The sequence below is a fragment of the Dermacentor andersoni genome, chromosome 4 (assembly GCF_023375885.2).
Source record: "Dermacentor andersoni chromosome 4, qqDerAnde1_hic_scaffold, whole genome shotgun sequence".
In the NCBI taxonomy this organism is placed as follows: Eukaryota; Metazoa; Arthropoda; class Arachnida; order Ixodida; family Ixodidae; genus Dermacentor; species Dermacentor andersoni.
This window is the reverse complement of record NC_092817.1, coordinates 18233143-18247657: the sequence shown is the minus strand read 5'-3', so window position 1 is coordinate 18247657 and position 14515 is coordinate 18233143. Positions and strand designations below refer to the sequence as shown.

General features: G+C 47.6%; 1 protein-coding gene across 4 annotated transcripts in view; it reads left to right on the top strand.

Annotated features, from left to right (window-relative positions):
* Positions 1 to 14269, top strand: part of Jupiter (microtubule-associated protein Jupiter) — a 71762-nt gene extending 57493 nt beyond the window's left edge. For 2 of the 4 annotated variants that reach the window (XM_050182640.3, XM_050182642.3), the window contains exons 2-4: positions 3663 to 4018; positions 9727 to 9789; positions 13010 to 14269. In XM_050182640.3, coding sequence (XP_050038597.1) covers positions 3663 to 4018; positions 9727 to 9789; positions 13010 to 13107 — 517 coding nt within the window. In that variant the 3' untranslated portion in view covers positions 13108 to 14269. The remainder of the gene's footprint in view (positions 1 to 3662; positions 4019 to 9726; positions 9790 to 13009) is intronic. The other 2 variants (XM_050182641.3, XM_050182644.3) reach the window with 2 other exon arrangements.
* The last annotated feature ends 246 nt before the right edge of the window (positions 14270 to 14515 follow it).

Sequence of the window (14515 nt, the reverse complement as noted above, 5' to 3'; positions counted from 1 at the left end):
AACACTTACACCAGCAACCCTTCGCCATTTCCTTCTGGCTGGGGCGTGCACGGCAAAGTCAGCGGCGGCACAGACTTGTAAATTTACTGCGGCAGCACGCAGGAAGAACGGAGTGAGAGGGCGAAATAAGCGTTCTCGATTGCCGCTGTCTCTCGCAGCATGAGCGGGCTGCTCTCGCCAGCACCACCTGTGGAGCGCCGTCCCTTCCTGGAACGGCAGCACCGGACGCTGCTGCCAGCCCTCCTTTCTCCTCCTGCCCGTGGTTACCCCGCACGCAACGGCGTCGGTCCCGTAATAATCGAGTCGGGCTGCTGCAGCCGGGCGACAACACCCCGCTGCTCCTAAGTCAGGCTTAAAAGCCGGCCAGCGGCAGCTCCTGACTCACATGATCCCCCGGAAGCCAGGTCGGCTCACGTGCGCCTATAATAATGATCGACCCGTTCGCCAATAGGGGGCCCCCACGGTCTTCGCCCGCACCTACCTCCCCCCTCTTCTTTTCTGTTGACCGCATGCCGCTCGCGCCGGCGGCTAAGTATGAGTCAACCACGATGGTCTGGCGACACCAAAGATTTACGCGCGTTTCTCTCGTCGTCGGACCCTTCCTCGAAATCTAATCAACTGACACTCTAGGGAAATCAGCTTTGTGGCGCTGCGCTCCACAACGCGAGAAATTAAAAAAAAGAAAGGAAAGAGAAGCTAGCGCACGATTTTGAAACAGGCGTGAGGGTGTGACAAGGTGATGACGGAACGCGTAAATATTTCTGCTCAAAGTTGGCTGATCATCGCGTCGGCTGTGAATGCCAAGCCACATCGAGCGCATTACCGGCATATTTCCACCGTCGCGTCGCCCAGCGCCCATGAATACTGTTGGATATCTGCTTTAACCGCGTGCAAAACACTGGACCTCTTCGATCATCCGTCCCTGACAGTCGCAGACTGTCCGAGACGCTGCACACGCAACACTCATTGCCTGAAAACACCACCTCGGACAGTCCGGAACTGTCAAAAACGGATAATCGAAGAGGCCCACGGTAGACGACATTGGACCATGGTCATCGCGCACCGTAATGTGAAAGCACCGATGTTCGGTGACGCCGCGCCAAAAAAATCTAGTATGAACTTTCTCCAGCTAATCTAACACTCCTTGCTTAGCGGTTTTCTTAGGTGCTGGGCCGATGCTTTATACTGCATATGATTGTTATAATTATTTTTTGCCTCTTCGCAAAAAAGCAACAAGACGTTGCTTTAAGCAAAGGCAATGTGGTTATCCTTGCTTGAAAAGCTTACTGAAAGTAATGCTCTAGCACGTGCAGGATGGCTGACTCTGAAGGAAGAAATATTGTACATATTTAAACGAGCGCGATAGAAAGGTGCATCATTAATACAGAAGGCTTGCTAGAACCACCAGATTTCGTACAGATAAAGTCAATCTGTTGATATTCTCATTTAATGGTGTATCTTGTTAAGGTAATGTTATACTATATGGCTTTTATGTTGCCATTAAAAGGACTTCTTGACTATCTACCCAAAAATTCTAATTTCGATTATCCCGCGGACCGGACGAGGCTAATTCCATGTTACTTGATTTCGCTGGGCGAGGCCCACTTGATCCTAAGCGCCACCTGCATCTTGCCTGTGTTGTTGCTTATAGTGAGCCCCTCTATGAAATTGGACCCGTGAATTACGTATCAGTGTTGGACCAAGCCATTCAATCTGGGAGAGCCACAACGACCGCCTAACTTGCAAACCCTAGCTTATAGCAACCTTCTAGCTTATAGCAAACACTATAGCGTTTGCTATAACCCATTTGCTATGACCATTTTCGCCGTAAGAGACTGGCGTTATATAGGGATGCGGATATTAAGTTATCATCCATTCCCAAATTGCGTACTTCTGATGGTACCGTTCAAGCAGCTTAATCCTAGCGCGCGCAACGCTTGATGACAGAGCCGCTCGTTCTTATGTGATGTCACCCATTGAAGAAGACAGCAAAAGACCGTCAAGAAAGAAAGAATGAAAAGGACGACGGGACTCCCAAGCGTGCGACGAGAGGGAAGCGCTCGAGCCGAAGCTTCGTGTTCCACTTGACTCAAGAACCCTTTGAGCACGGCTGTCTGCGTGCGGGCGAAAGCGGCGGCCGCTGCTCCAGACAAAGGTTTCGTGTAATTACTGGCTCGACTCACTGCGGGACCGAGGAAAAGCGCGCGCGCGCTCCAGCGAGCGCGCACACTTGGGAGTCGACTCGATTGTGTGCGCGTATACGTCTTTTGTCTTTGAGTACGAAGGACTTGGGCGGTGAGTCTCTTTTCTCCGGAGCGACAAGCCCGCCCCTCTCCTGCAGCGGAGAAGGACAATGGGATATGGCGTACACAGGCACCGGAAGCCCATTCTCACTTCCTTCCGGAGACGCTGAATCCGTCGCGCCCTTTTCAGAGGGCCCTGCCCGTGTCCTCCGGTCCTGCCGCGCCGCTAGGGACCATAGCGCCCGCACGACAGCGGGGCGTCCCTGTGACCGTCAGCCCTGGACGGGCGAGCAGACCGAGAATGAACGAAGAGGCACGCGACAATAGGGTCTCTATGTCATTTCTACATTTTGTTTCTCTTCTATAACAAGCTTTCCGAAGAAGAACGGACGACGCACGTTCTGTCGGCGTCGCTTTTTAATCAGCCAATGGGAAGATGCGGCGCTGGGGGCTCGCGCGAGGCATGCCATTTATGAATTTGTCTTCTAGCAAGTCGTGTAGGAGGGGCCTTCCATTGTGTGCCCAAGTTGCGCAACTTCGAAATTCGGTGCCTATCCTTCGCTCATCAATCACATCGCTGTCTCTTCTTGGCGAATATTCCTTTGTCCGCCGTGCGTGCGTGCGCACAGCGTGAAGCCTCTGTTTACGCTGTCCAGTGATTATGTATAGAAAGGCGCAAGTCGACCCGCGCAACCTGAATAATGCGCCACTGGATGATACAGGCGAACCGCGACGCGCTGTTATAATGTCGGATGACGCTGTCATTGTAACGCTGGATGAGTCTGTGATCTGTCCGCGCACTGCGAGGAGCATGCGCACGCATTGAACCTCGCGCTGACAATGCGACTCCGGTGTTGAAATTGGCGTTGTGTATTCTGCTCTACGCTGTGGCGTGATCAGATTCTCTAGACAAGGACACAAGAGAAGTGGACAACACGAACGCCGTGTTTCATTAATCTTTACCAACTAGCTCAGCTTTCTGTCGTTCTAAGCTTCAGATTCTTTATATAGTGTAAGCACTATTAACTTACTTCGTCGTTTTCATTTGTACATAACCGTCGTCATCTTCCCTGTTCTTCTATATATATATATATGTTTTTTTAATAGAAAGCGCTTGACAGCTTGACTGTATACATCTTGACAGTATATATCGAAGACTGGAACAATGAAGCATGTTCTAGCTTTTGTTTTTGCCATGAGTCTCTACAGTAATGCTCCAGTGGAGTGTGTAGCGTACACGTCTAGGCTGCGGTCAAGCTGCCTGGATCATTAAAATGCACTATTGAACCCGCCTGGTTGGCCTGATGCGTAACTCACCATAGCACTTTACAGCTTCTGTACCCGTACTCCCCTCCAACGCTGCTTGTTTTTTTCCGGACAGCGCAAACTCACTCTGCCCTGTTATCGTTCTTTGCGCAGGGTGATCAAGCCCCCTGGCGGCGACGACAGCGACATTTTCGGCGTGCGCTCCCCGCAGCTGCAGTCGAGCGCCGAGCCCAGCACGCCGCGCAGGGTCAAGAACTACCAGCAGTCGTCCATCTTCACGCCCTCCGAGGAGGACCTGACGCCGACGACGCCTTCCAGTGGCGCCAGCACGCCCACGCGGCGCCGCATGAGCGACAACAGCCAGGAGCGCCTGTTCGGCTCGGAAGACGTGCCCACCCCACGGCGCGTCGTCGACCGCATGAAGTCCAACATATTCAGCGAGCTCGACTCACCCGCGCCACAGGCCCCCGCCCCGGCATCGGCCTCCAAGAAGTTCGGTGAGCTACCTTGTAAGGGAAGCCTCTATAGGCATTCATAGGGTCTGCAGAAGCGTTTAAGTTCGTGGCCGAGCTGGTAGTAAGAAAGAAATGAGGTTTTAAGACACAGAACTCATTCATGGTTCTCTTCTTATTGTTTTTTTTCCTCTCGCAAATATTTTACTTTCTAAGTTCCAACGTTCAAATGGTTAATTTACTTGATTTTTATACACCTAATTTAACCACCCGATTCGTGGCCAAACCCCCACTGTGGGTATTCGCCACAACCACTCAGGTCAAAAAAAGAAAGAAACCGCCTGCTTCTTGGCCAATTCCCCGTAGTGGGTAAGTCATTGTTGGGAAACAAAACAATAAATGCAGAGAGAACGATTGGCGCACGTGGGCATGTGCCACCATCCCATTTCAGAATGGATGTTCACATCATCATCATCATCATCATCATCATCATCATACTTCGAGGAACTCTAATAGCGCCGTCAGACCGGTATGAAGAGATACCATCAGTGGACTATTCTGTAGAAAAACTCGATACGATAGTCCTAAGTGCGTTTTCTTTCGATGCAACGTAGCTAGTTTTATTAGCAGTCGTTCGTTTTACAATCTGTCAAACTGGAACAGTAGATACCGTGCTTTCAGTGAGGACACCACTGTATCCATACTTTACTTCATTTTTTCTTGCGAAAGGACTTTGTAATCAATTCGGATTGGCTTAATGTTTGCCTTTAGTGTGCCTTTAAATGAAACTAGGTTAGCTGTGTACACTTCTGGACTCTGGATTTGAAAGTATCATCTTACCCTCAATACGTCTTACCCTCAATAGACGCGTGGTTTGTTAGAAAGAACGGGTGATGCCATCACAGTTAAATTTTCGCATCAGCTTTCTGCGGCGTCATAGATTGTGACATTTTGCAAGCGCCTGCTCAGGACTAGTTAATTGTTAATCAATAAGAAGAGCTAACGTTGCATTAGAAAGTAAGCAAAGACGTTTCCTGCTCAAAAAAGGACCCAAATTGATGAAACTACCGAGAAGTTTGCTCGAATGCAAAGAGGTCATCGTCTTTCATGTACAAAAGGTTTTGAACCCGATGAACGCAGTACAGTACACAGTTTTCAGCTGGGGTTGTGGTCGAATGTGCGGTTTACTAAGAATGTTGGAGCTTGTGTTGTCTTGAAAACTACATATCAGTTGACTCCCATTAAATCAGTCTCGGTTAATTCGGCTTATCGCTTAACTTGAACGCACTGGAAAACGAGAAACCATACATTGCTATAAAAGGAAACCCCGTTTACTTCCAACGCTACAGCATGCCTCTTCGGTTAACTCGACCCCTACGGTTGCCCCCTCATGCGCGCAGCGCCTACTAAACGCTCGAAAAGTTCAGCAGACGGTGCTGTGAAGTTGTTTTATTTTTACCTTTTCGTGGTCGACGCTCCTTCCACCCGCGATCCATCTATTTCCGCTTGTTTCATGTCGTGTCACTCCCCCCACATTCAGCACTCTGCTTCATCCGTTCAGTATGATGTCGCGTAACGATTGCATAGCGTATTCCATCGAGGTCAAGAAGGTGATTTTTCAGGATGTCAACAAAGTTGTCTCAGTAGGAAACAGACAAGCGAGAAATAAGACGTGCAGAAAAGTACGTTCGCGACGCGCGCAGTGAACGAATGAATTAATTCATTTTGTCGCTGTTAATTCGACCTTTTGGATAATTCGACCAAATCTCGCGATCCCGCAAGGGTTGAATTAATGGAAGTCGACACGTATGTGGCCCACCATCTGCCTTACGTTCCCATCGTAAGCCAATTGGTACTCGTGATGATGTTCTACTTGCTAATTTACAAGCTCTCCAGCTAAACGGAGTTCCAAACAGCATAGCGTGCGTTGAAAAAAAAAACTGATTTTTTTTAACCTCTTTTCTCCTGTATATTTTCTTTTAACAGAAGAAAAAGCTGGAGTATTCGGCATTCGAAGTCTATATTTTTGAACATTAGTATTAGACTCGAATATTCCACTAGCAGAACAGCCCTATCTTCGGCGACTTTGGTTTGGCTACGCCGTGTTGAGCAGGCAGCGCGCCTTAACCTACGTAGCGTAGGATTTGGCGCCGTAGTACCACGCTAGTCATGAGGCACAGGTGTGCAGACGCACGTGAGCATGGTCATAGTATTATTACCTATATGTTCGTGATATAATTGACGACGATGACAAGGTATGAATGTTATTTTCAGCTCTAAGCAGAGAACACTCATCTGCCATGATTACAAGTTGCATGAAGGCGGTGGCGTATGCGTGACGCGGGTAAAGCGTGGCACCTGGCAGAAAATACGTCCTTGTGTGCGTTGCTTGTACACGCAGCGCACAGCGCGCGCGATTACTTGTCTTTGACCACGTTTGCATTTGTGGGGCATTATACATTTATTTTTTCGTTTGCTTTGCGACGTTGTGAGCTTCTTTGCTGTTCTGGATGCGACGCTGCTAAGAAGAAGCAACTCGCTTTTAATGCGTGGCAGTAGACTGCATACATTTTTTTTTTTTTTTTGTTGTCTAATGGCATCATCGACGTACTGTCCGCTTGAGCGCTACATAGTTGTGCAACACGATTCTAAAGCTATGCTGCGAGCATAACCGGGCTCTAACGATCAGCAGGCTTCGTTATCCATGTTGGAGCCGATTTAGTCTCAAATAAGAGTTCAGTTTCTAGTTTATGCGACTATCTTAGCGTTCTGAAACAATGAACCGAAGATGTCATATAATTGACACATGTTTCAACTGTTGCTGAACCTTGTAGTTCATGCGAACCAAAATTAAAATATAAAGAAACACGTATGATTATACCTACTCAAACGTAAATTTGCACAAAAATTTCCCATCAGCTACTTATCGGGCTTTTTTCCGGAATATGAGGGCACACGACGTAGAAGCACATCTGCAAAGCACATTTTCACGTCATGGCTCTTGGCAACATCTTGTAACCATATATCCAACCATAGTAGACTTACGTTAATTAGAACTCCAGTTAATTCAATTTCTCAGTTAATTCGATCCAGATCAAAGGTCCCGGTCGATGCCCATACATTTCTATGGGTCCAAACTTCTGTTATTTAGATCTCAAAATTGGCCTTCGCCGAATAATTCGAACTTGGTCAGCTTCGTCTCAATACAGTCGTTTATTGCGGCGAAGAATGCGCAATTTATTGCGGTGAAGTATGATATACACTTTTCTTTTGATGGATAGTGGAAACCTGCTGTTCATGATTTGAGAATGCCTGCCAAACGCACCCCAGCCCATTCTTATTCTTCTGGTTATTTCAGTCTCATGATCCGGATCCGTGGTCACTACCTGCCCTAAGTAGATGTATTCCCTTACCACTCCCAGTGCCTCGCTTCCTATCGTAAACTGCTGCTCTCTTCCGAGACTGTTAAACATTACTTTAGTTTTCTGCAGATTAATTTTCAGACCCACCCTTCTGCATGCTCACTGACCTGGAGAGGCAAAGCAGAAGGGTGGCTCTGAAAATTTATCTGCAGAAAACTAAAGTAATGTTTAACAGTCTCGGAAGAGAACAGCAGTTTACGATAGGTAGCGAGGCACTGGAAGTGGTAAGGGAATACATCTACTTAGGCAGGTAGTGACCACGGATCCGGATCATGAGACTGAAATAACCAGAAGAATAAGAATGGGCTTGGGCGCGTTTGTCAGGCATTCTCAGATCATGAACAGCAGGTTGTCATTATCCCTCAAGAGGAAAGTGTATAACAGCTGTGTCTTACCGATGCTCACGCGTGGGGCAGAAACCTGGAGGCTTACGAAAAGGGTTCTGCTGAAATTGAGGACGACGCAACGAGCTATGGAAAGAAGAATGATGGGTGTAACGTTAAGGGATAAGAAAAGAGCAGATTGGGTGAGGGAACAAAGTGGGTAAATGACATCTTAGTTGAAATCAAGAAAAAGAAATGGGCATGGGCCGGACATGTAATGAGGAGGGAAGATAACTGATGGTCGTTAAGGGTTACGGAAAGGGTTCCAAAGGAAGGGAAGCGTAGCAGGGGGCGGCAGAAAGTTAGGTGGGCGGATGACATTAAGACGTTTGCAGGGACAACATGGCCACAATTAGTACATGACCGGGGTAGTTGGAGAAGTATGGGAGAGGCCTTTGCCCTGCAGTGGGTGTAACCAGGCTGATGATGATACTAAGAATGAAAATGGGCCACTGTCACGGTACATCCTACGCGTTTTTTTATTACACAGGCCCGTGCGCGCCGTCTACAGCCACGGTACGAACACCTGGACACCTAATAAGCCCACTGGCAGCGATTCGAGCTGTTTCTGACGTAGCTGTGGCGATTTGAGCCCTCGTTTCGCCCTCCATGAGTGTCTCGTATACGAGATCGTTAACGGGGCTCGTTCCTGAATTATACACGCACGCGAGCGCTGTGCACCGAGAAGTGGAGAAAACCCATCTGTGTTTTGGGAAAGCTAGCGAAAAGGAAGGCGGTAAGAAGAAAAAAAGCTCGGGAAAGTCTAGGGGACGTTTAAAGCCAACAAAAGACTGGAGGGTTCTATCTAAAACTTTGAAGGCCTGCCGGAAAACTTATTATTATTAGGCGTCTCGGTGTTCGCACTGTGACTGGATACGCCGCATGTGCTTGTGTAAATTAAGGAACACGCACTATGTCCCGTAACAATGGCACCTTTTCCCTCTTAAAATGCGTCACTGCATAACAAGACTGTATTGCGACGAAGCTAAATTTAAAGTCATATATTGTTAAATGAATTAACGGCGTGTTCCAGCGTTATTTTCTGCCTATTTCTTAATTCGGCTCTCCGGATAATTCAACCGGTTTTGTCTGTCCCGTCAGGATCGAATTACCGGAAGTCAACTGTACTGGGTGTCCGAAAAGTAACTGTGCAAGGAAAATGGTGGCCTTAAGATTCGAAGTTTTACTTACAGTTGTGCAGTGACCACTACAGGAGATAGTCAAAATGTCCACCTCAAGTTTGAAGACACGTCCGCACACGACACTGCATATTGTTAAACACTGGACGAAGAGTTGCTGGAGTTATCTGTGCAATGTGTTGGGTAACGGCTGTCTTTAGCTACTGCAATCTGTGAGCATTGTTCTCGTACACCTGTCATTTGAGTGCACCCCACAGACGCTACCAGACGAACTGCAGGGCTCGCGGGATCATATCGCAAGTGAAACTGCGATGTCATTCACAATTACCATCATATTTTTGTTTATTTTCTCACTGCACAGTTACTTTTCGGATATTCCGTGTAACAAGTTAGAAACGTCCTAGTGGCACCACAGCGCATCACAGACACGTTTACGCCAGCAAATAAGTGGGGCTTAGTCGCTCATCGCATTGTGAGTTTCGCATGCTTTGGTTGACGAGGCGTTGCAGGATGTGGCGTACGAGCACTGCTCTAATATTCCAGTGTGCGTCGACATTATACGCTATGCTGAAGCACTCTAATGGCGCACATGCATGTTGCGGTTTGTAAACGGAGCATTGTTTATTCTTTTGTATACACCTGCTGCCAGGCAAAAGCGACAAGGAAATATCACGTATGCTCCGCATCGCACTTGTGTATTGCGCGAAGGCTGCATGCATTGCAATGCTTACGATATACAATCGCGGCTGCATGCTGAGCTTCCTTTTTTTTTTTTTTTTTGGCTGGCCTGGCTGCAACGAGTCTTGCACGCTTTCTTGCAGTGTCCCGCAACCCGATCACAGGCGATGTGTACCACGTCAAGCAAAATGGCCACGGCGGCATGAGTAAGTAATTTGAGCGGAGCACACGATCGCCGAAAGAACAGAAAGCGCATCGATGCACAGTTTTCTAATTGCTATTACTCGAGGTGATTCGCACACACAGCGGCAAACACACGTGCAGTATCAGACTGGCAAGTCTTCCACCCACCCCATCCGCTCCTTCCTTCCTTTCCCTTTTTTTTTTCGTGGAGCTGCACGATGACAGAGGAGGCGGGAAAAGAGAATCGACACCGTGGACGCTATCCTGCTGAATAATGCTGTCCCCAGAAACTGAAACAAACAAGGCCTCCTATAGGCACAGTGGGGGTAGAAAAATTCAAGTTCACTGGAATCATATCATAAGTGAAAGAATAAAGAGAGTAAAGGGAAGGGTATATGTCAACGAGTAATGACACCCCCTTTCAAGGGCAGAAAAAGAGAAAAAGGTTCAGGGACAACAAAGAAAGTAAAGAAAACGTTAGACGGCGGGGGGAGATATCACAAGCTTTCTGTTCCATATTTAGAAATATAGAAGAAAAAGGAACAAGAAATCATGGTGTGCTTAGAAGAGACATCGAAGATATATAGTGAAACATTAACACGGTGATCCACGTATGCTTGCCCTGTCGATTTCCGCGTCTTTTCCTTCACTGCTCTTTCACCGTATATGCTCGAGAGAGATAGAAAAAGCAAGAAGCAAAGGCAGCGAGGTTAACATGGTTGTACCTGGTTTGCTACCCTACAGTGGGGGAAGAATATGAAGCAGAAAAGGGATAGGAAGTGATGCGTGGTGCCCGCACACATCGCTCACTGCGTGTTCAATGGAATTCACGCAGCCCAGGCTTCTTTAATATATGCGCAGGAAAGTTCTAATGGCTTCCTGTGCGGATGACAGTTGAGCCCAAAGTCCTTGTATCTGCTTCAGCGATCTGTCATCCAATCGGTTTAGGGTAGCACGCAGATACCGTGTTTGGTAATAAGTGCTGCGTAGCACAGGATGTGTTTAATGGTCTGGTCTCGTCTGAACCGCAGAAGCTACACGAGCCACTGTCCTTGTCATGCCGATAAAGTACCAGTAGGCGTTTGCAAACGCGTCACCCAGCCCCACAAGTGACACTGTGAAGTTGTGTCGCAGCGAGGTAGACCAGACGGCAGGTCGAAGGTGCAAAGAAGACTCGAGGTAGCTACCTTAAACCTTCCTTTGCACCTTCGACCTGTCCGGTTACCTGAGTATGTGAATTACTCTTGCACTAGTGCAGACGTAATTAACATATTGAGGCACGGCAGTACGATTGCAGTGCGCTCAACACCCTGCAGAACGCGTCACGTCCATGTCTGCGTACAAAGGCATTGTTCGAAACCGGTGGCTTACTAACCTGGGGCCGCATTCACAAAGTGTTTCCTCTCCATTAATTTGGCCTGCTTCCCATTGACTGCCGCGCGCTTCACTCGTTAACACAAATCGTGCGGCGTTGTGAATACAGGGGCAGCTTGCACGAACATTTAATAACGAAAATAATAATGAATTTAAGAACGCGTTCTAGTGCGGACTAGGAGTTGTCTATGGTTCATTTATGAACCCGTTCTTAAATTCGCTATTGTTTTCGTTATTAAACGTTCGTGCAAGCCGCCCCAGGTCTCATCTGCGCGCACATATGCTTATGGCTACGCTACTTACAACGCTGTACAAGGTGGTATCATCCCAAAGTTAGCAGAGGCAATGCAGAGGACACGATTACTTTCTGTTATCATACTGTCGCGCAAGTAACATGTAGCCTTAGGCGTTGTTGCAAAAGTTTAACCACTTTGACTGCGCGTGGCAACTGAACAAACTGCCTTACAGAGGTCGCAAATTTAAAGGTTTGTAAGTATTTGTTTCTAAGATGTTGTGGCTTCCGCCACACGATTTCGCTGGCATCGCAATAACGCATCAGTCCACGGCCGTGTACCAAGACCTCGGCGCGCATGTATCCTATGATGTTATGGCAGGTGACGGTAGGGCTTCCAGACGCCGTGTCGACAACATGGAAGCATTCAGTCCACTCAAAGACAGCCCTAGGCATTAGCCGAGTGCTTCGTTGTGTTTTGCTTGCCCGCCGACGTGTCGCTGGTGTAAGACAGTTCTGAAGAAGTTGGCTAGGAAAAGCTGGTGGAAAAAAGATTCTCAGTGTGGTCAAAAATTAAGACTGGAGCTTTCCAAAGCGCGGGTTTTTCCAGCTCTACTGAAAGATAGGGGCTCTCTATGGGCGTGTGATCAAAGTTTTCCGCGAACATTTAGTGACCTGAAAAGTTCCTTTTCATTTTTTTTTTTCAGGAAAAACTGCGGATAAGTTAGATTTCACACTGTCCACTACAAACATTTGTAGCAGGACGATTCTGTATACGCTATGCTGGTAAAAAATAAGAACAGACTGTCAATATGGAGTTTTATGAATATGGGAAATCCACCGGGAGTCGAAAGCAGCGCAAAAGAGCGCAATTGGCCGACACTGAAGTTCGGGTTCTGCGTACGCAAAATCTCTTAAAACGCTATTTCTTAACTTCCTAATAGGGAGTTTTAGATTTGGCACATCTATAGTTTGGGGACGCGAACCGTCAGGTTTATAAAATAATGCAAAATGTGTATAGACGAAAGCAAAAGCTGTACAAAAAAAAAAAAAAACCGCAGGGCGTGGCGCTTTGGGTGCGGTAAGGTCTCCTTTGGTACCCAAAACCATTTGGGTGCGCAAAATCTCAAGCTCCTTAATACATTTTATTCGCTTGACAAGAAACAAAAGATTAAGCGGATCCGCCGCACTCAGCGTAAGACGTCAAAGTAAGTTTTCTACAAACACTGAAAATGTGTCGAAACACAAACATGTAAAACAAAAATCTAGCGCGCTACCTGTGTCGGTATCACTACTTCCGTTTGGGGACTTCTCGTGGTCCCCTTTCTGCACGAGATGTTGTTCAATCTTTACGGTTATCTTGGGGGGCTGGAAATTCTGGCCAATTGTTCAGGAGCTCAAGACGTAAAGCAGAAAAAGAAATGCTTTTTTCCCCGTAATATTTCGTTTTCTTTATTAAATTTAGTTTTTGTTTCAGCCATTCGCATGTCTGTGTATAATAAGCACACATCTAATCAACGCTTCGTAATTGAGCCAGCGTAGTATACGTGTAACGTTGGCGTGATCTCCCCGTCGTGATTCATTTGTAAAGACGTACCACCTACACCTCGCTCTTCTTCTTTTCCCTCCCGATGCAGACGGGTACAGCAGCAACGGATCCACTTCACCCGTGGACTCGCCGCCCAACGGCCACGTCCAGTACGCTCCCGGGGGCAGGCCGTCGGGAGGCTTCTGAAAAGGCTGCGCGTCTGCGGCGACGAACACAGCCTCCGAGCTTCTTTCCGCGCCTTCCTCTCAGCGACGTGCAGGCAGCGAGGGGGCCACAGTCGGTCGGCTGATTAGCACCGCCAGCGTGTTCGAGCTTTGGCCAGTCTTCTTTATTTTTTATTTTTTTTGCCGTTCTTGGGCGCGGCGGGGTCTTTCATGGGGACAGCTGAAAACTCTCGAAGAGCATCGTCCGCTATAATACGCACGTCTAGCGTCTCTTTTCGCGGGGATATCAGGATTATTCTACTATACGCCGTCACGCTACGAGGTTTTTTGCAGAAGCAGTCAAGTTGCGCCACCCGCACGTAGCCCGTGGGGTGGGCCGAGCAGTGTATACGAGGCACGCTTTCTGTGTGTTTTGCTGTAGCAAAAAAACGTTCACTGAAAGTCCACTACCGAGCGTGTATATGCGTCGTTCAATCCAAGGCGTGTTCCTGAGGAAAACGTGTATAGCCTCGAGGCAACGAAAAAAACCAAAACAAAGCAAGCGGTGAAATAAAAGCCGCGATTCGATACAACGCGCGAACGCGGCGCAAGCCCTGATTGCCCACAGTTTTAACGGCGCCGGTGACAAGATGAACGGGAAACTGGAGTACAAGGAAACGAACTCTATTTTGTGTACATATAAAGTGGAGTGGTAGCGAATGTGTGTCCACAGCAAAGTGGTGAGAAGTTTCAACGCGTTTTTTTTTTAACCGCCTTTGCTTCTCGACGCAAGCAGTAAAGGAAAAGGTGACATGCGTGCTTTCTTATAGTCTCGCCCAAAGCTATGTAGTGTGGTCGTTTCAAAGTAGGCATAGAGCTTCTTGTACTAAGAGAGAGCCGCGCGCAAGGTATACTGTCTGTCCACTCCATCCATCTCACGCTTTTCTATGCACTCCCGAGGTTCTCACTGCTCACGTGAAGTGTCGACGATTGGTGGAGACCTCGGCAGTTCTGCCATGTGTACACCAAACCTGTATCGCAACTACTCCTCTATGTCTATTTTTTCGGCTCTGTCATTCTTCTTATTTTTATTTTTTAATCTTTTGATTCGCTGCGCTCTCTCCTCTCAAAATGATGCCGCACAAGAGTATGTGCTGTACTACGATTTGTATCTCGCAGTATTTTTAATAAAGTATTGAAACGCACTCTTCTTCGGAACTCTTTTGATTCGCGATTTCTTCCACAGAAGCAGAATATATGAAAAGAAGCTTGCGTGTCTTCACCCCCTGATGCAATCAAGGTTGGTTGTCTGTGGCGCAGATGGCGGGAAGCCGCATAACAATCGTACGGCCGCTATGCAGTCCCGTCACGGTATGCAATATAATCGAAATATTTAAAAGAGCACCAAATTAACGGGCGCGAGGAATGACACATGACGTGTGCTCACGCAA